Here is a 20,643-nt window from a genome sequence, read left to right on the forward strand (position 1 = left end):
TTCGACCCCGTTTCCGGTGACGTCTCATTCGAATATTTCAAATATTTCAATCAACTGGCCAAACATTGCTTTTTCCCTTTTCGCTTTTTCCCTTTTTCCCCTCTTTCCGCCCCCTTTTGCAGTCACTTTTCCAACGAGCGTGAAAATTGAGTGCCAAACTCTGTGGGAAATGTGGGGGCAGCCAAAAGGGCGGAGCCGGAGGCGATGGTCGGTGGGCGTGGCGCTAAATGTGAGTACGGAAAATAGCTATTCGAGTGTCAAATCAAATGTCAATGTTGCGGGGGGTGGAGGCTTTTTGGTGGGTGGTCGAAGCATTTCAATGACATCTTCCAAAGTGTTTACCAGTGCATTTTGGCGACACGAAACCCCCGGCCAAATCCATAGTTCACCAAAACTTCCGTCCCGAATATGCTTTTGGCAGAACATCAACAGCACCACAGTACCCGTAATCATCGGTATTGGCATCGGCATCGGCATCGGTATTGGCATCGGCATCGTCATTGGGCCCATAATTAACACCCACTAGGAGCTGCAATTTGGAGTGCATTGTTGTCGTTCCCGAGGTATTAGGCACAACTCAATCCGCTTCAGAGATGACTGCGTGAATATCTTTTACTAGGAAAAGCCGAAAAATGGCTTTGCAGAACAGTTGCCATAAGCCTGAAATTCTAAGCCAATAACTTTTCTTATTGAATTCCGAAGAGAAAGATCTCTGAAAGCCTGTGGTTTAATTCTCGAAAAATCTGCGTTTCAGTCTAGGTTTGTAATTTTGGGTCGATTTTAGTGAGAAACAAACTGACGGCAAAAATGTACCAAAAATTCCTTTGCATTTTCTTTTTAAAATAACACACACTGTAAAAAAAACTGTTGCTAACATGTTAAGTGTAAAAACAATTAAAATGTGTTTCCAAAAAAGGCAGCGTGCATTGGAATGGCAGAAAAGCGGCTTTTCCAAACTCATTTTTTTTACAAAAGTCTAATTTTAAATAAACTTACACACTAAATTACTTACACACTAAATTGAGTTGCGGTGTTTTGAAGATGGGATTTGGTGACCACATAAAACCATACCATTTCGATATTGTCGAATTCAAATGTATAATTTCATTTCCGTTTCCGTTCGTGAGTCTCGGGTCACGCTCCGCCCCCTACAGCTGACCTCTGACCCCCACTCACACTCGCACACGAGGGCGCAATCAAATATTTTACATCTACAGACAACGCCAGCAGGCATTCCCCAGCACACACCCACCAATGAGAGTGTGTGTGATTGTTTGGTGGTGGGCGGTGGATTGGTTTTGCAAATTGATTGGTTTTGATTTTGAGGCTGTCACAGTTGGACGTCTGGCAAGTCAATTAGTTATTGGCAATTAAATGAATCCAAGTATAATTCTCTTCATCGTATCTTCTTCATATCTTTAAAATATGAAAACAGACCTTGATTGGAATTTATTTTAAATAGGTAAGCTCAGATGTTGAAAAAGCGGTTCCAGTTGCAATTACCCAATAAAATCTCGCCTTACTTGATTTCATATTTAATTCCAAAATACTAAAACTGATGTTATTAGAAATAAAAAAAGTAAACAAACATAAAACAATTAAACGCTATAACGTACATGATATTATAGAATTGAGTTTTCAGAAACCCCAAGTACAACATTCGTTGTAGATTTTATTATAAATTAATTTGGTATCCACTTCAAAAACACTCGACTAGATGAAAAACGGTCGATTAAAATAAGTTAAGTAATGGTATAAAAAAAAAAAAGAGTATAGTGCTAATGCTAAACTGAGTTATTAATGTCGCTTTGTCGATGGCCACTCGAATTATGTGGGTGATGTGCACCCAAGGCGGGGCTTTGCCAATCCCTAGACCTTGCGATGCTCCTGGGCGTACTGCAGTGCGCCGGCCAGGATGCTCCTCTCCAGGCGGCGGTACTGCAGCAGCATGAGCTCGATTTCCTGCTCAGGTTTTTCCCCTTCCTTGAGTTCCAGCTGGGACAGCTGGGACAACGCCTCCAGCTCGTCGGCCTCCCGCAGTTCCTTATCGAAGACGGCCAGCAGCAGCTTCAGCCTGTCCTCCAGAAACTGCCAGGTGCGCGTCTCATGATCCGTCTCCAGGGCGCAATCGATGTGCAGTAGATCGCCGGCCCGCTCCAAGTCACTGCACCAGTGCTCCAGCTGCTCGGCGCTCATCTTGAACACCCGGACGAAGGCCAACAGCTCCTTGGAGATGAAATCCGGCGCCGGCAGCACACGCAGCTCTGCATTGTGCCGGATGTTCAGTTTGTCCAGAATACTAGCCCTCTTTGCGGCCAGTGCGTCCGTGGTGCTGAGGCCCACGCGAATATTAACGTAATCCTTGGGGTTGTTCACATCCACAAAGCTATAAAGTAAAACATAAACAGAATTGGATAAACGTTCGTATAACATTTCATATTTGGGCTATTTGTTGCATTGTTTTGGATGTATGAAATCAAGATCAGCTAACGATCCCCATTACTTTTCAGCTGATTTAAAAATAAATAATGATTTGATCAGTTTGCGCTTCTTTTTATAACGAGTTACCTTAATAACAAGTTCACAAAGACTATTAATTGAACAATAAATAAATAAATAAATTTGTTCTTTCTCGCTTGTTAGTTACACATGTTTGCGAAAACGGGCAATGGATGAATTTTTGATGATTTATTAATCGCTAAAAATGGCCAGATCTGTAGGTAACTCACCCATTGTGCACCAGAAGATCGGTATTCGACCGATCGCCGTAGTAGATGAAAAACTGCTCTCCGGCGGCACACGCCTCCTGGGCGGTGCACTCCAGTTGCCTGGAGGCGGCGGCGTAGAAGGAGGTTATCCTGCCCGGTCTGTGGTTGGCCATATCCCAGTAGGGAATCAGGGCCGAGATGAACTTGGGGCCGGCCTGCTTTTCGCTGGGCACCAAGTTCTGGCGGGTCATTACCGTAGAAACGGCCCATCTGGAAAATAAGAGAAGAAAATATTATATTATATGTAATATTATTAGTGCCATTCTAGGTTAAATATACGTCATAAAACCCATAAAAAGCAAACTCTTAATTAAATAAGAGTTGAATATTTCGGCATTAAAAGTACCATTTAGTCGATTCTATTCCGTTTCGTTCTATTCCCCCCCCCGGTTTTTGGCTATTTTTGACTTATTTTTTCTTCGCCTTGCTGCGGTTGCTGCTGGTAAGACCACAAAGAAAAGTTTTTCATTTAATTGTGCATAAATTTTTCAATTTAATTATGAAAAGCAGCAACTTGTTTGAAGTGGTTACAGGGTGGAGGAGTCGCCACTCACTTTGTTAGAAATCACCATGGACAAGAGCAAGAACAGCCATGGCAGTAAGTTTTCTACCTTTTTTTTTATTCATTCTCTTGGCTGTATTTATTTCTGGGCAGCAGGAAAAAGGGGCAAAGAAGTTTTCAACTTTTTCTGAAAGCCTTTGTATTGGCCCTTATGTCTTTCCATCCAGATTTTGCCACAGAAGGGGCAGGGTATTTTTATTGAAAGTAATAAGTTGTCAGATGGCATTGCCAGTGTTGGAAAGGCTCAAGCGAGTGCGCTCCTTGTGTGCTGACTGTACGAGTGCCTTGGCAAAAGTTAATCAGCATTCAAGAGTGTGCCACTTTCTTTACTTTCCCCATTTCGCCCTGCTGCAGTTAATCGGATAACCGAACTTGAATGCACTGAACGAACGCTTTCTTTGCTGACTTTTATTTACAGGTGATATCCGCACTTGTGGCAACTGTACTTTTTATGGGACCCATTTTTTGTTTCTTTTCTATAACAAAATCATGGCTGTGCATGAAATCTATAGATGATAATAGCAAAGGTTTATTGGCTGACGATAAACTGGACCTCCAACATGATATAATAAAATGTCTACAGTATTTTCTGCAAAAACAATTGCTCTTTTGCAACACTGTTTGACATTCATCGATGGAAATCGACTTGCTCTATGGCCACGCACACAATGCTTTTAAAGCTCTTTGACAGAGTCGTCTGCCGTTGGCAGCCAAGGATGAAGGTGCGTCTCTCACCTGTCACCTAAAGGAAGTGAGTCAGCCAGACAGCCAGACAGTCAGACAACCAGATATCAAGCCATCCGAGTTATATTACGCTACGACTTGACATATTCAAGTGCCTCAAATTGCAGACGTCTGCGGTGACTCTGTTGCCCTTCGAACTTTGCCCTGTCATTATGTATGAAAAATATTGTCTCAAAACAAGCCTTTGACTAGTCTCCGATTGCAAATGTAAAATGCCACATGCTTTCAGGCAGGTGTTGTGTAATTTTAGATTTATTTTTTTTTTTTGTTTCTATTGAGAGTTCTGCGAAACTCATCCTTTAATCACAGCCCTTGGTTCTGCTGCTTCCACTGCCAAAGTTAGCAAAGTATAATCCGCACATGGATCTGCTGATTTGTGATTCCGGGCAAACGGTTTTCCCCGGCTTTGCCGTATTTGTTTGCCGGACAAGTTGAGACTCTTACGATACAATCCGATTGCCGGAGTGAGGTCTCATCACTTCCCGTGCCTTCGACTGTCTTCATTACGTATGCACACTCTTGCAGTCCTTCTCTCCCCCACTTTCCCGCTTTTCACGGGGAAATGCCAGTAACTTAGACCAAATTGAAAATGGAGCAGATGGAGCAAAAAAAAAAAAAAAAAATAAAAATAAAAGGCAGAGAAAACAGAGTCGAAAGAGATGTCACAGCAAATGACGTGACAGAAATGCGTGTAATGGTCGGGGCTGCATTCTCGATTCCATTCCAACAACATACATACAACTCGATTCGATTTTCCTGGGGCTTTTGCAACGATTGCCATTATTTCCGCATTGTTGGCCTGTTTTTTGTTTGCAAGATTACTTGTACTTTCCTTGCAGTTTTTCCTGTCATTGTAATGAGTTCGGAAGACGTTTTTCATCACTCAGTTAGTCTCGGGCCTTTTGGATTAATTATTATTATGGCATTCTGGCTGGCCAATCGAATGGCTCGCAATGGTGAAACCGCAAAGGGGAGGCAATCATGCATTAGTCTGATTAGATGATGAAGTTTTCGCTGATGAAGCTGCCATCGACTTTGGCAAACAGTTAATCAAAGGCAAACATCCTGGGCACACAAATATGTACATACATATATATTATTCATGGCTTACATCTATGCATTTCGGTTGTGCATAATCAATCCTGTATGCATCTTTATCTGAGCTTCCTTCCGGTTCTGTTACCAGCCTAAAATTGAAAATTAATTACATATGCTCAAAATGACCTGCGGCGACAACTCATTTTCACCCACCTCCCAATGGGAGTAACCTACTTGTTCTGGAGGCGATTTCATAACTATGACCCAAGACATTTAATTGGGCCGATATATTATTCAATTATATGGTCTGATGACCATTCCCTTAACCCACATGTTTGTTAGACAAACATTAAATGTTAAATATAAGTAGCTCAAGTAATACTAGTACACTAATTTATAAGGAAATCGTTATAGCACCAAGAAATGAAAAATAAATAAATTAAATGAAATAAGATATGTTTATTTATTAGGGCAAAGAGTATGCTTAGTGTCATAGATTGTATGCACATGTGCTAATCGAAATTGTAAAGTATACGACCCGTAAACCACACGCATTATTAGGGGTTTATCATAAAATGTAATGTGAGAGGGCGAGGCAAACTTCAATGTCAGTACCATAGAACCATGGCCATAATGTTGATGGTACTCCTTTTCAGAGGTATTTGCCTTATTTTCTGGCAAATGCTTAAGGAGTGCAGCAGATGGCCTTTTCTTCAATAAACAACAGACATTTGATTAGATGTCAATAACGAAAGAACGTAGGTCTTTTTCTGCGTAGGTTTTTCGGCAGCTGATTATGGAGGAAAGTCAATAAAGAGCGAGGCAAATATTTATAGATTCCATCAATCAGATGGCTCGGGCTCATCCATCACACCCACTCAGATGTGCAGAAACAGGCAAAAGTAATTTAATGCACTGCGGGAATTTCACTTTGATTAAATTTTTGAGCTAATAAAATCTGGTTTCAAAATTGTTAAATAAACTTCTTTGTATCTTTTTGAAGCCATTAAAAGTAAAAAGTGTTTAACAATAAATATATGGTTGTTAATAATTTAAGAAAATGTCCCGTTTAATCTGATTGCTTATTATATATACTTTGTGCTAATTAACAATATTTTCTTATCTAAAAACGTTTCTCTGACTTTATGGAGCTCTGCTTGATGACTGATAAGCAATCACTTGCCTTTTCTATTTGCAGCTCCTGCAGACGGGTGTTTCCCTAATAGTGGAGGATCCTAAGGCTGCTGGCGATGCCAGTGGCAGTGGCAGTGGCAATGGTGTCTCACAACATCGCCGTCGTACCGCCCAGTTGGCCACTCGCAAACGGAAGCGACGCCCCCAACTTCCGCTGGCCACGATGGGCGCCGCGGTGGAGGAGTCTGGTGTTGGTGCCAGTGCTGGTCCGGATGCCAACTCCGCTTATTGGCGTGGCCATGTGGAGGACGATGCAGATGCCCTGCGAAGACGCAAGCAACCGTTGGTCCGGGAACCGATGGCAGCCCTCGAAAGGGATCGCAACGAGAGGGAGAGAGAGAGGGAGAAGCAACGCCAGAGGATGGAACCCACGGATGCCAGTCCGCAGGGCAGCAATCCCAGCAAGGCCTATCGACGTCCCTATGGCCAGGCCAAAAAGGAACCCTCGACGGATGGGGGCGAAGTGGCGCCAACCAAGACCGCCGTGGATCTGAAGAATATCCTAAAGAATTCGGGTGGCCTGAGTCTCAGCGAAATCCTACAGCAGAAGAATCTCTCGTTGGACGATCTGCTCAAGGGCAAACAGAATGCTCTGCTGGCACTGCAAACCACAGCGGTTGCCCCACCAGCCTCCACTTACTCCTCCTCCGCCCGAGATGTCCCGAAGAAATCGAGCAGCCAACAGAGTAAACAGGGAGTTCGACGACTGCCAGCTGCCTATACCACTGCTAGCACCACTGGTCACGATGAGGATGATTCCTCTTCCTCGTCGTCGTCGTCGAGCACCAAGAACAAGGCCAAATTCCCCACAGCCCTGCAGCGTTTGAAGCTCTTTGGCAGCTCATCGCGGGAGAACAGCAGCACCACCAGACGCATTTTGGGGGGAATCAATAGCTACGGCAGCAGCACCACCATGGCCACCAGCACCACTGACAGTGGCAGCAACACCACCACGAGCACCACCCGCGTGCCACTCTACAAGAAGCGTCAGCACTTGCGGTCCACCCTAAGGCCACCGGGACTTTATAAGTCGTTGACCAGCACCACCCTAAGCACAAGCACAACAACCACAGCGGCGGCAGTGAGCACCACTCAGGAGATGGAGACGAGCACCGCCTACTCCACCAGCACGGTGGTTAGCAACCTAGAGGACAGCCAAGAGGAGGAGCGGGAGAACTCCGACGAAAGGGAACGAGAAAGGGAAGAGGAGCAGGCAGAGGAGAAGCTAAAGAACGAGGAACAGGAGCAGGTGCAGGAGCAGGAGCAGGAGCTTGATAACCAAGAGAACCATGAGAACCAGGATAGCCAGGAGAACCAGGACTTGGAGGACCCCGAAGAGCAGCCCGATTCCAGGGAAGTCGAGTCTGGGGAAAGCAACCCACACACCGAGGAGCCACCACCACCTGCTCCTTCTTCTGCCCTGCCACCCGGTGGCCCACGCTATCGTCTGAGGAACTCCAGCATTAAGGATATGCAGAAGCGTCTTAAGGATAACTTTATAGGCGGAAATGTGGAAATGGAGAGTGGCGAGGAAGTGCCAATGGAAATGGCCAGCTCAACCATGTCAGCCACACCGTCCTCGAATAGGAGTGGCGAGGAGCTGAGCTACGGCGAAGACGAGCTGGAGAACTTCTTTGACGAAGTGGAGAGCCATACGCATCACACGCGAGTGCCAGCACCACCAGCCGATGCACCACCGGCACAGTCACCCACACCCGTTGTTGCACCACCACCACCACCACCACCAGCAGCACCCTCTCCCTCCTTTGAACCACCATCACCACCACCACCACCATCACCCGCCCGTGCAGCACCACCCTCTTTGTCGGCGGGCAGACCAGCGCCGCAATTGAACATTATAGACGATGTGGACGATCGCACCGATCTGCTGGAGCTCATCGAAGACCGACGGTCGGGCAATCGGCTTTTCAAGGTCCTGGAGCAGCGCAACATGACCCTGGAGGAGCTGATCGAGCACCGGAAACGCGGCTCCAGCCAACTCCATCTGTCCACCATTGTGAGCGGCGGCGACGAGCACTCGCGTCTGTATCCTGGCCAAAAGGTCCTGCTGCAGGACAACATGGACATCGTGACGGCCTTCGAGAATTTTCCGCACTTCAATCTGATGGACCTGAAGAGCGTCAAGCCCGATGAGATCAAGACGGACTCGCAGGGCTCCAGCTACTTTACCTCCATCATCGACATTGAGCCAAACGATGAGGTCAAGCCCATGGGAAATCGAGGTATTACGGCCTTGCGATTGCGCAGGCAACGCCAGCGGTGGGCCGAGGGGAGGGGAGGGGCTGGGGTTGAGGATGGGGGCGTGGTCAGGGGCGGGGGCGGTGGCAGTGGCAGAAGGGGTGAGGGATCTCTTGCTCCTTCGCGGGCTCGAACATTCGAAAACACTTATTAACCAGTTGTCCCTTTTTCTCTCAACAAAACATACCCAATAACCGTTTTAATTATATATATTATCGATTAGTTTCCGTAAGTTTGAAACCAAGCGAATGGCAATACAAACTAGAGATACATATACACATATATATGAAGCAAATAAAGTTTATAAATTAAATGATTAATAGCAAGAAATGCTGGTAAAATGGATTTAAATAGCCTATAAGGTCCCTGCCTGCCAGCTGCCCAAAAATTGCGTTACCTTTAACCTGTATAATACCCTCGTTCGACTGATGAGTCGAATACACATCGAGATTGTGTACAAAGTCAACAAAAATTAAGGTTTGCAAGCTTAAAATATGTTTTTTTGCAGCTGGTTGTAAACGATGCAGCGGTTACGTTGCAAATGGTTTTAACTCTTTTTTAAAATCATGTGTCTAATTGATTTTTAAAAAAGGTAATATCTTAATTAGTGGAAAATACATAGTGATTGATTGCATTATAAAAAGCTTTAGAATTGAAAAAAAAAAAAAAAAAATGTGCAGCTGCACCGTTTACAACCAGCTAAAAGTGACGCCTTTTAAAGCGGTTTAAAGTCTTTTACAAAATCGTATAATATCTAAATTAGTCAGAGTTTAGAATGAACAATATTGAGAACGTTCCCCGCCCATTTCTCTGCCCATATCTTGCTCTCTTTCCTGTCGTTCAAATTGCGGTTTCTTTCAGGTCCCGCCTACGCGCAGACATCTTCATCATCGGCGACGATTGGAGCGGGCACGGGAACGATATCCATCAATTCGCGGGGCGAGAAGTCACTGGGATTCTTCCCGTCGTGGAAGACCCTGGCACTGGCCTCCCTGGCCACGGCCACGGCCACCGAGGAACGGAATCCGTACTTCCTGCCGCCGCCACGACTGCTGCTGGATGGAAGCAGTTCGCAGGAGACAAACCAGGAGGACCAGGAACCGGACCAGAACTCACCAGGCGGTGGTGGTGGTGGTGGTGAGCCCACCAGCATCGACATCGACCTGAGTGTGAGTCCATATGGGGGCAGCAACTCCTCATCGATGCTGGACAACAGCCGACTGCCGCCGAGCCCCAACGATGATGATGTGATCGATGAGATCGAGAATGAGGTGGCACGGGCACACGACCTCCTGGATCTGGAGCTATCCGGTCCCGGTTTCCATCGCAGTCCGGCGGCAGCGGCGGCCACGTCCGCCGTATCGCAACAGCATCTGGGCAGCCTGTATGCCAGCATGCCCTCGGGCATTCGATCAGCGATTGTGGCCAGCACGGCCATTGTGATCACCGCACTGGCCACGTTCCTGGTCATCTTCGTGGTGTACCGCTGGAAGCAACAGCGGAGGCGGAAGAGCAGCTACCTGCGGACCTACAATGCGATGAAGAGCAAACTGCCGCAGATGGTGCAACCATCGCGTCGCTCCTCGATGCGCCAGCACATGGAGGAGCTGGTCGTTAGTTCCGGTTCGGGATCGGGATCGGGAACGGGAGTGGGATCGGGAGCGGGCATTGCCAGCATCTCCACGTCGGTGGCCTGTTGTACGCCCGTCCATCAGCTGCAGCGGCAGAGCTCCCTGCTCTTTGCACGCGATGGATCCGCCACATTGAGCACCGCCACCTCATTGACCACGAATACCAGCACAAACACCACCACCATTTCAACGGGGGTGCAACCACCGGCCCCGCCGGAGGCTTTGAGTGGGCGTGGCCTGGCCATTTCGCTTAGAAATGCCCACCAGAAACTGAACACCATGGATCCCAATTCGCCGGAGGTGCAGGAATATCTCTTCGACACGCTGCGCAAATCCTTCGACAATTAGGCATTAGGCAGTGGGCTCCACTAGTAACAATAGACCGTTGTTTAGGCCAAGTTTTATATAAATGTACACGAAAACACACACACACACACACACAGCCCCCCCACACAAGCAAAACATACCCACTAACACACACACACACACACACACTCAACGCGAAGGAGCAAAAGTTAGTCGATTAATTAGTTTAAGAAGGTGGAATTTTTTTTAGCTCGATTAGAAGAACATTCTGTGAGAGAAAGTAAAACTAACAAAACAAAAAAAAAAAAAAAGCCTAGAAAACACAATTAAACAGTGCATGGCATGGCCATAAGGTAGTTTAAAAAACAAAAAGGGTTACAATATTCAAAAGATTGTGCAGGCTTACAGTTTTTAGCCTTTCCTTTTTCATTTCTTTACTTTTTATTTCTTACTTCCGTTTTTCTTTACTTCTTAAACAAAATTTGTTGAATTTTTAAATAAACAAAAATGTTGGAAGAAATTAAAAAAAAAAACTTGATTTAACAAAAGAATATCATCTTATATCTAATACAAAAATTACTATACTGCATACTTGTTTTTACAGAATATAAAACAACAATTTTTTTTTGAGAAACCTAACTTTAAGCCGCCCTACGTTTATGCCGCGCACTGTTGCTAGTCCCTAAGCTCGGCAAACTATCGTTTCCAACTATCTAGAATCCTAGATCTAATGTACGAGTATAAATTGTCAACTAAACCGACTCTTTCAACTAAATTATAGGACACGGCATACAAATGGGTTTCTTAAGTGCGAGATAAAAACAAACAAAAAATGAGAAAACTAACTTCAACAATGACAGAAAGACCAGAATCTAAGCCAAAAAGTACAGTTGTGTTCAGACACTTCCCGAAAAGCCCAAATCGAATATATATTGAAATTCGTGAGAGAAGAAAAACCATTTATGAGGACAATAAATATTAATGAGAGGAGTACGAGAAAAAAAATGAGCAAAAACTATGTTCGAGACGATTTTACCAAAGCAAATTCCTTTTTGACACTGACAAACCAAAATTAAATTGAAATTAAATCAAGGCAAGGTATAGATGGGCGCTAGATGGGCGTGGTTATAAGCACAACAATACCAGCAACGATAACACTAATAGATTAAATGTTCAAATGCACTGCAAAAAGTAAAAGGAAAATAGAAAGAATACTTGTATTTAATTTATAGAGCAGACACTTTATTTTCAATTTGATTTGATTTCATTAACACCCCGCCCCTCTCACTCAGCAGTAGAACATCTGGCGACAGTATATATATATATAAATATATATAAATATAATTATATATTTAAGCACGCTCAAATATGTATGTAAATAAGTTTCAATTTGATTTTTTTGAGAAATAAAATGTAGAACAAATTGTGGCAAAGAATGCAAACATTTTGAAAATACTTAAATGAGTCATTCAATGGGTTTATTGGACGACTGCCGAAGTTTGGTGTCGAAATAGCGGCCGGCCCTATAAATATAGAAGCTAATGGAGAAGCAGATCCCGAAGTCTGCCCAGTGCACCATGACCCGTCCAAAGTGGAAGCGGATCCGTGAATAGATCTTCGCCCAAACAAACAATGCGATCGCAATGCCAGACGGGAAGGTCAACAATGATCGGGCAATCCGGCCATATGTACTCTCGATTAAAAACAAACAGCACCAGCTGTGCATCTAATTTATGGCCAAAGGGGACAACTGGCAGATTTAAAGGTTTCTCTACAAAAAATAAGGTAGCCAAAACTAGAACAGAATCAAACTTAAATAAGAATAATACATCATGATCAGCAGGAATTAACGAATTGAAGAGACAATATTTAGCTCACTGAATTTTAAAGTTACAAAATCTACCTGTATGTCATTAGAAATCATTCAAGTGAATTAAAATAAATCTGGGAAAAAACTAACGAACATGCAATTGTTGCAAATATTTAGAACTATTTGGGAACTAATATACAAAGCTAACAGGATGTGATTTTTTATAATTTTAAAAGGTTTTTAAAGATGTTGACTAACCTAAAAGCAAAGTATTAACATCAAAACCAGTATTTAACATATTTAAATGTAATACCAACGTGTATATATATATCAAGGGAACCACGAATATAAAAATATTATTTGGAATATTATTTATAATCATCTTAATTAAGTTTAAAACCCTTAAAAGGGTTTAGAAATCTGAAGGAACATAAACATTATTTAACTCACCTGTAGAGGTTGTAGCAGAGTCCCTGCATCATGAGGTAAAAACCCTTGTCATCGAAATGATGCCCATTGATGGTTGTCTTGCCCAGAATGTGGAAATCCCTGTAGAGGAAGGCGTATTGCTTGGCAATCACACGGCACTGACGCAGCGCCATGGAACAGGCGGCGGTGCCGCGGAGTCGCTCCATCTGCTTGGTGCTGAAGTACAGTACGGTATTGTACCTGGCGGGCAGGACATCGATGTAGGGCCGCCACTCGCTACGGTCCCCACTCAGCTTCTCGACGATCAGGTCGTAGGCCAGTGTCAAGTGGGTGGCCTGTTGAAAGTTGCCAAACTGCCGGCAATTGGAGTTGCTTTCCTCGGAGAAGATGAGTGCGCGTGGCACACTGAGTACCAGCTCATCCTTCTCCAGTTGGCGGGTGGCGCGTAGGCCCAGTTGGTAGCCCGGAAAGATGGCTATCTGCAGTCCCTCGCTGCGGACACCACCGTTTTTGGCCCACACGCTGAAGGCTTCGACTTTGGCCAACCGATTTTGATCGTCGGGTGAATCGCTGATCTTTGGGCAGACCACCCGGCTGAGTGGCTCCTCCAGGACCATGATTTGATGGAGAAGTTGCTGCAGCTGCTCGTACTGCCGCCATTCCTCGACGGGATTGGCCGGCTGCTGCTCCACCAGATCGAGAAGTTGGCCAACTAGCTTTTTTAGCTGCTTTCGCGATTCGTCGTTTGGACTGGGCAATAACCTTCCCCAATCATGACACATATAGCTGGGTGCCTGAAAGGAGCTAGTTTTCCTCGTATTCGGATCCTTATCCTGCGCTTCAGATGGAGATGCAGTTGCTCCGGTTTGTTGCTGCTGCTGCTGCTGCTTCGCCTTCTTGTTGCGCTTGCTGTTTTTGCCCATGGTGGGAGAGAGATAGAGAGTGTGCGACAGAGACGAAATGCAAAGCGGTACCGGCGGCCCAAAACAACAACAGCCAAATAAGGAAAATCCAGAAGGAAAACCGCACGCGGCGATCAGCTGGCCGGCAGTGTGACCCTGCGCCGAGCGCCACAAAAATACTTGGCCATTTTTCCGTTGGAATATATATCAAAGTCCCTAAATATACCAAATTGGAAGGAAGGCAAATTGCTGGTCACACTAATTATTGATTTTACAAGGTAGTTACATTTAGGGTATTCCCCTTTTGTTGAATTCTTGAGTTTTCAACATAAAAATGTAAAACGATATGTTTTTCATAAGAGTGTGATAACGATTGAATTTCTATTTAACAACCAAAAACCATTTTATTTGAAAAGCAAATAAATTAATATGCAAATTGGCGGTAGCAAAACAATTGCTACCTTGTTTTTTAATTCTATAGTTGCAATAATCCATAAGCCAAATATTATTTTACTTGTTATTTTCTCTTATTCTCTTATTATACTTTTATTTTTTATAAAAAAAATAACCTAAATTTGTAAATTATAAAGAGGTTAAAAAAATGTATCAAAACTATTAGCAAATCGAATGCAATATCCTTTTTTATTATGCTTCTCTGTTGTTTTTTCGTTTTTTCAATTATATTTGGCAATGGCCTCGAGGGTTATCTTGAACGTCCTCCCCGATTGCATATTGTTTTGACACACATATACCTGATAACAAGAAACCTGCCAAAAATAGAAATATTATTGGAGAAAGCCGGCTAATAAAATAAAAACTTATATTTGATTTGATTTGTCCATTTTGAATGTATTATTTCACAAATAAGGCCAAGGACGAAAATCATAAAAAAAAACTTAGGAATTATAATGTTCTCATAATGAAATAAAAAGTATAAGTCCTTAAGAGTATTTTTTGTCCTTTATTGTTATCGATGCTGACCCAGAAAAAAAAGAAGATAAGAGCCCAGCAGATCAGTACGCACTTTGTACCCTCGCGCACTAGGGTGAACCTAGGTTTACATCTAAAAACCTGTTAAACCGATCTAAAATAATTATTCTAAGATAGCATTAAAAATTAGTTTAAAGAAATTGTTGATATTTTCTCGAAGCTGTTACTATTACATTAATGTTGCATATATAAAAATGAACATTATTTATCTTAGGTATATTATTGTATAGGTATGACAACAAAACCGCTTTTATTAAAAGCGTCGCCCGAAATAAGGTCAATCCTGAGGCGCACAGATACTTTCAGTTCTCAGTTCAGTGACTCCTCTGAAGCAACAACACCGGTTGGAGCAGCAACAAGTCAGAACGAGAAAGAGAGGCAGTGGCGCATACTCAGAATGATCCAAGGGGGTACAGAATCCATATTTTAGCATATATACACTTAACCTCTTTTTTCTAATTTAAAGATATTTATATTTTTTTTTAGTTTTTTTAAGCAAATTAGTTTATGTTGCCTTTTTATAATTATTTTATGAGAGGCTTTGACAACCTATTTAAATAAATGGTTCCTATATATAATATGTATTTTTTGTACATTTTTTTTAAGCGAAAGGGGTAGACTAATAAATATTAACAGTATAAGTGATGCGGATTCTGATTCTTATAAATATTACTTCATTTAAATTTACTTGTTTTTCCGAACAAATCCCTAAAAATAAAATATATAAATATTTCAAATTCTTAGTAACTTAACTTAGTTTAAACATTTTTTAGAAGAAATCTTTTTTTGGCTAACATATTTGCATTTTTAATAACAACTATGCTTTTTCATCCATTTAGAAATATTGCCAACTGTTTTAAGATTTCGTTGTATTTTTTTTTACGGCATTGAAGCTCTTGGCTTTAAGTGAGGTAAACCAACATAAGTTATCTAGATTTTTATGGGGATTTTAGCATGGGAGTAATGGGGACCCCCATTTGTCGACGCCCTTGTGGACCTCGCTTCTATGCTTTGTACTGCAAAAATGTTTTTTGCAACCATCAGTGCTCAGTGCAATCGAGCAGTTTGACGGGATAGGTTGCAAAAATCTTGGAGGAAAATAAAACCCAGAGAGGGAGATCGAAATCGAAATCGAAATTGAGATCGAGACCGCATACGCATATAGATCATGTCGGTGAATGCGGATCTGCAGAAGGAGCGGGCAGCGGCCACTTTGGACAGCGAGGACTTTGCCCGCTGGTGGGCGGGCGGTGCGTTCCAGTTGGAGGAGCGTCGAGCCCTGGAGCGCCGTTTCTACAACGATCCCGACTTCGCGGAGGCAGTGCATCCGAGCTGTCTGTCCTACAAGGAACGCTACGAACAGACGGTGGCCCGCTCCACCCGATTCCTGGCCAAACTGCGCCAATGGCAGCGAGAGAAGCAGCCGCAGTTGCAGCTCGATGTGAGTACGCTGAGGGACTTTCGACTGCTCCTCTCCGGCTCCCTGGGCACCGGACTCTTCCAGCAGAGTTTCCCCCTGCGGGTGCACTTCTCCATGTTCATGACCACTCTGCTGGGCCAGGGCACCGAGGAGCAGCAGGCCCAGTGGCTGAATCGCTCCTGGCACATGGACGGCGTCCTGGGCACCTATGCCCAGACGGAACTGGGCCACGGCACCTTTGTCCGTGGCCTCGAGACGCGGGCGGACTACGATGCAGAGCGGCAGGAATTCATCCTGAACACACCCACCCAGAGTTCGTACAAATGGTGGCCCGGCGGACTGGGTAACACGGCCAATGTGGCCATTGTCCTGGCCCAGTTGTATGTGCGGGGCAAACACTATGGTCTGCAATCGTTTCTGGTGAGGATTCGGGACGAGAGCAGCCATGAGCCGCTGCCTGGCGTCGATGTGGGCGACATAGGACCACGTCTGGGTGGAAATGGTGTTAACAATGGCTTCCTGGGACTCCACGACGTGCGCATTCCACGAAATCAAATGCTAATGAAAAACGCCCAGGTCCTCGCTGATGGCACCTTTGTCCAGGGACGACCTCCGCTGCTGCTCTACGGCACCATGGTCTATGTGCGGGTCATCACCCTGAAGGATGTGCTCTTTGGATTGCTGCAGGCAGCCACCATTGCCACCAGGTGAGCTAGATTAGATTGTGTATTAGCAAATGCGGCTGTCACAGCTCAAACAACTCTTGTTTTTAACTCTATAAACTGCAGTAATCAGAGAAGATTGCAGAAAGTTTATGTAGGTCTTTTCAGATTAGAATCGGATTATCTTTTTCTTTACCTTCATACATGACAGTCTTTTGAATGCGTAGGAAAAGTTTGCAACGCATTTATATCATAAAAAAAACCCGAACATAAAAACAAATCCGTTTGATATGGTTGACAATTATTCAGTAAGAAATTAGACTTCAGGTATTTTTCAAAGTAAGTTTTCTATACTTTGATACTATGTAGTTATTGATTATCTTTTTTTTTTTTTAATCTAAATATAAACCACTTAAAATTGACTTGCACAAAAATACCCGTTAGTTTATAAATTCATTTCCTATCAGATTTTAAAATGGTACATTTTTATAATATTCTTCAAAAATATAAATTTGTTTTAGGTAATTTAACAAAGAATATTTGTAATGTCTATTTGTTGACGATTATTTTTGCCCTAAATAAAACTTATTTAATTTGTTAAATATTTGTGGCTATATAGCATTAACATATCTTTGAAAAGAGAATCAATATTTTAAGATATTTAAAATGAAACTCATACTAATGATACAACTCCCTGATTTAAGTTATTGCAAATCATAATTACCTCATTTAAAATGCTTACCTGTTCAACTATCCTTCTTCAGGTATTCCGTGGTGCGTCGCCAGAGCCGCATTGATGAGGATCGGCCGGAGGTGTCCGTCCTGGATCACACCACGCAGCAGGCCAAGATCCTGCCGCAGATTGCCCGTGGCGTGTGCTACCGCCTGGTGTCCGATTGGCTGTGGCGCTTCTACGAGCAGGTGCTGCAGCAACTGGAGGGCGGGGGCAAGGGGTTCGACACTGGCGGAAGGGGCAACTCGCTGCCGGAGCTGCACGCCCTGAGCTGCTGCCTCAAGGCGGTGGCCACCGACGAGGCCACCGAGGGTGTGGAACTGCTGCGAAAGAGTTGCGGTGGCCATGGCTTCCTCTCGTCGGCCAACTTTGACAGCATCCATGGCCTGACCGCCGCCGCCTACACCTACGAGGGCGAGTATACGGTGCTCCTGCTGCAGACGGCTCGCTTTCTGGTCCGCCAATATGTGGACAGTCTGAAGCGGAAAGTGCTGCCCGCCAGTGTGTCCTATTTGAGGGATACGGCTCGTCTGGCCTGGGGCAAGGACCTAACGGCGAACTGTGTGCGGGCCCTGGAGATTTCGGCCCTGGAGCAGGTGCGCCAGGCGTGGCAGAGCCAGAATGGTCACAAATCGAAGAAGGTGAGTGCCGAGATGGCCAGCAATCTGGCGGGCAGGCAACTCACCGCGGCGGCCATTGCCCATGCGCATGCCTTCTTCACGCGGAATGCGCTGGATGAGTTGGCCAGTCTGCGGCGGAGGGGTGATCTCAGCCAGAATGTGTCCCACGTTGTGGGCCAACTGGTGGAGCTGTTCGTCATCGACACATTCCTGCGACAGGCGGGCTGCGTGCTGCGCTGGAACAGCGGCTTAAATGGCACCCAGCTGCGTTTCGTGGAGCGTCGCTACGAGGAGCTGCTGGCCCAGTTGCGTCCCAATGCGGTGGCCCTGGTGGACGGCTTCGACTTCCACGATCGCGTCCTCGGCTCCACGCTGGGCTGTCACGATGGTCGCGTCTACGAGCGACTGATGGAGGAGGCCCGCAGGAATCCGGTCAACCAGGAGCCAGTCAACGCGTCCTTCCACAGTCACCTGCTGCCCATGATGCGGGGAAAGCTGTGAGACAAGGATGGGATAGGAATCTCCTTGCTGGCACATTTTATCATAACCATTTTTTTTTTTACACCTATCTTAAATATGATTGTTAATTAATACGTTATTAAAGTTCTACAAAACTATTTACACTAACAGAGGTTTGCATTTTTGAATACAATAAAATGGTTTTCCAATTTATATTACTTTTTAACTTTTGTTATCTGGTTTATATATTTTTATATATTTTTTATAAAATAAATTACTAACCAAAAACAAAGCTGCCTATAATCTGGTCAAAGACTGGAACTAAATTTCAACACTATTTAGTTAAAAAAAAAATAAACTTCAATTCTTTCCTATTTCAATTAATAACTCATTTTGAGAATTACATGAATTTTTCTTTTTCTCTTAGTTGCTAAGCGTTTTCTGTTTTAATTAGAATGACAATCGTAGTCCGTTTAAAGAGTGTAAACTCATTAATAATATATATGTATGCATTAGGTATCGCCACTTACCAACTGAAATGATTAGCTTTCCATTGATGTAGTTGTCTTTTTCGTTTTATTCATAACGATTTACACTGTAGGCATATAGAATTAAGCTATTAAATTAGTTTACACCGATATATAAAGACTGGGGGGACACACACACAAAAAAAAAATAAAGAGGCAATTGGAAAATTGGACAACCGAGGGGCGGATCATCTAGAACATCTTCTTTCTGACCGCCGTGTAGCGCTCCATGTAGACATCGTAGCCATCGAGATCGGTGAACTGCTTGGAGTTGAACAGGTTGCCATCGACGGCCAGGTTGCAGATCTTCGAGTCCTTCAGGATCCGTGGTGTGAAGGCCACCGCCTGCAGGCAGTTCTCCTCGAGCCGCAGGGTCTTCAGTTTGGGACAATTGGCCACGTCCTCCGCCAGCGAGGATATTTGGTTCTGATTGAGGTTCAGTTCGGTCACATAGAGACCACCCACCTCGGAGGGCACCTCGGTGATCCTGTTCCTCGACAGATCCAGGACATCCAGCTGCTTGAGGCCACACAACATGGTGGGGAACTCCTTCAGCTGGTTATTGCTCAGGTTCACCGTCTTCAGGTGGCTGCAGTTCGCCAGTGTTTTTGGTAGCTTAGTGAGCAGATTGTCCATCAGCAGGAGCACCTCCAGTTTGGCCAGTTCGCCCACCACTTCGTTCAGTTCCACCAGTCGATTGCCACTGAGATTTAGGTGTTTCAGCAGCGTCAATTTGCCCAGTTCGTCGGGCACTCGCTCGAAGCGATTCTCGGAAAGATCGAGGGTTTTCAGGACATTCGGGTAGGCTTTCAGCTGCGGCGGGAACTCCTGAAGGCGCTGCAAGGAGATCTTCAGAATGCCCGTCTTTTGGGCCGTCTCCAAGTGCTGTTTAATCTGTTTATTGCCCATTTTGCCAGGCTATCACCAGTGGACAACAAGGTGGCTCCTCCGCTAATCAATTAGTGCAGTGGTTAACCGATGACTAATCCTGGTCTCAAACTCTGCTTATTTGAAGGGTGCGGCCTTTGTCCCTATGTCCCTAGGGCTTTATTGCAAAACAAACACTTTTAGGAACTTGCAGGTGGCCAAAACAATAAAATAATTAATTATATACGATGTCTTGGCGCAGTGTGACCGTACTTGCAATAGGTGAAAATACCGCAAATACTTAGAAATATGCTTTAATGGAAAGGCACCTAAAATACGTGACTATCTGGAGTGAAACTTAGCTAGACGCATGCTAGCGGAGACACAAACCAGCTACAAAATTAAAAAAACTTAAATTTAAATTTAAAAAAAATTTAAGGCTTTTAAAGAATGCAAGCCATTATTGCAATTAATAGCTATAAATAATATAGAAACTTTAGTATATTATAGAATTTAAATATTTGTCCGTTTTTTTATCCGAATATGAACATCTTTTTTAAAATAAGCTCGAAAAACCCAAAAAAAGCATGTGAAATTTTCGCCAGTTGTAAAAAGTTTTTTATTTCATATCATATTTTAGTGTCAAATATATATATGAATGTATATATAAAACCTTTGCAATTTTCGTCTAAAACTACACAATAAACTTAACATAGCGCATT

At 44.1% G+C, this 20,643-nt stretch overlaps 4 protein-coding genes across 5 annotated transcripts in view; 2 read left to right on the plus strand and 2 right to left on the minus strand.

Moving 5' to 3' along the window:
- LOC108137577 (actin cytoskeleton-regulatory complex protein PAN1) overlaps window positions 1-11,831 on the plus strand; it is a 74,340-nt gene extending 62,509 nt beyond the window's left edge. For both annotated transcript variants that reach the window (XM_041708241.1, XM_017259308.2), the window contains exons 3-4: window positions 6,311-8,549; window positions 9,427-11,831. In XM_041708241.1, the coding sequence (XP_041564175.1) occupies window positions 6,311-8,549; window positions 9,427-10,544 (3,357 nt within the window). In that variant the 3' untranslated portion in view covers window positions 10,545-11,831. The remainder of the gene's footprint in view (window positions 1-6,310; window positions 8,550-9,426) is intronic.
- Window positions 1,524-13,806, minus strand: LOC108137582 (actin-histidine N-methyltransferase). The gene is made up of 3 exons (XM_017259312.2): window positions 12,763-13,806; window positions 2,730-2,978; window positions 1,524-2,386 (listed from the first exon to the last, which is right to left on the minus strand). Exons 1-3 carry the CDS (start codon window positions 13,662-13,664, stop codon window positions 1,870-1,872), a joined length of 1,668 nt encoding a protein of 555 aa, XP_017114801.1. The 5' UTR covers window positions 13,665-13,806; the 3' UTR covers window positions 1,524-1,869.
- Window positions 13,807-15,679: 1,873 nt separating this feature from the next.
- LOC108137579 (probable peroxisomal acyl-coenzyme A oxidase 1) lies at window positions 15,680-18,695 on the plus strand. Its single transcript, XM_017259310.2, has 2 exons — window positions 15,680-16,760; window positions 17,480-18,695. The coding sequence occupies exons 1-2, from the start codon at window positions 15,802-15,804 to the stop codon at window positions 18,567-18,569; spliced, it is 2,049 nt and encodes a 682-aa protein (XP_017114799.1). The 5' UTR covers window positions 15,680-15,801; the 3' UTR covers window positions 18,570-18,695.
- A 391-nt stretch (window positions 18,696-19,086) lies between these two features.
- Window positions 19,087-20,200, minus strand: LOC108137593 (leucine-rich repeat-containing protein 57). Its single transcript, XM_017259324.2, has one exon. The coding sequence runs from the start codon at window positions 19,961-19,963 to the stop codon at window positions 19,247-19,249; it is 717 nt and encodes a 238-aa protein (XP_017114813.1). The 5' UTR covers window positions 19,964-20,200; the 3' UTR covers window positions 19,087-19,246.
- Window positions 20,201-20,643: the final 443 nt, after the last annotated feature.

Source organism: Drosophila elegans, unplaced genomic scaffold, assembly GCF_018152505.1.
Source record: "Drosophila elegans isolate 14027-0461.03 unplaced genomic scaffold, ASM1815250v1 contig_149, whole genome shotgun sequence".
Taxonomy (NCBI): domain Eukaryota; kingdom Metazoa; phylum Arthropoda; class Insecta; order Diptera; family Drosophilidae; genus Drosophila; species Drosophila elegans.

Excerpts from the sequence above, each read along its gene's own strand:
- LOC108137582 (XM_017259312.2), bottom strand. The coding sequence starts at position 13,664 with ATGGGCAAAAACAGCAAGCGCAACAAGAAGGCGAAGCAGCAGCAGCAG. Across the intron at positions 2,979-12,762 it reads CTCTGCTACAACCTCTACAG|ATGGGCCGTTTCTACGGTAA; the intron begins GTGAGTTAAATA and ends CTTATTTTCCAG. Across the intron at positions 2,387-2,729 it reads GATCTTCTGGTGCACAATGG|CTTTGTGGATGTGAACAACC; the intron begins GTGAGTTACCTA and ends TTTACTTTATAG.
- LOC108137579 (XM_017259310.2), top strand. The coding sequence starts at position 15,802 with ATGTCGGTGAATGCGGATCTGCAGAAGGAGCGGGCAGCGGCCACTTTG. Across the intron at positions 16,761-17,479 it reads GCAGCCACCATTGCCACCAG|GTATTCCGTGGTGCGTCGCC; the intron begins GTGAGCTAGATT and ends ATCCTTCTTCAG.
- LOC108137593 (XM_017259324.2), bottom strand. The coding sequence starts at position 19,963 with ATGGGCAATAAACAGATTAAACAGCACTTGGAGACGGCCCAAAAGACG.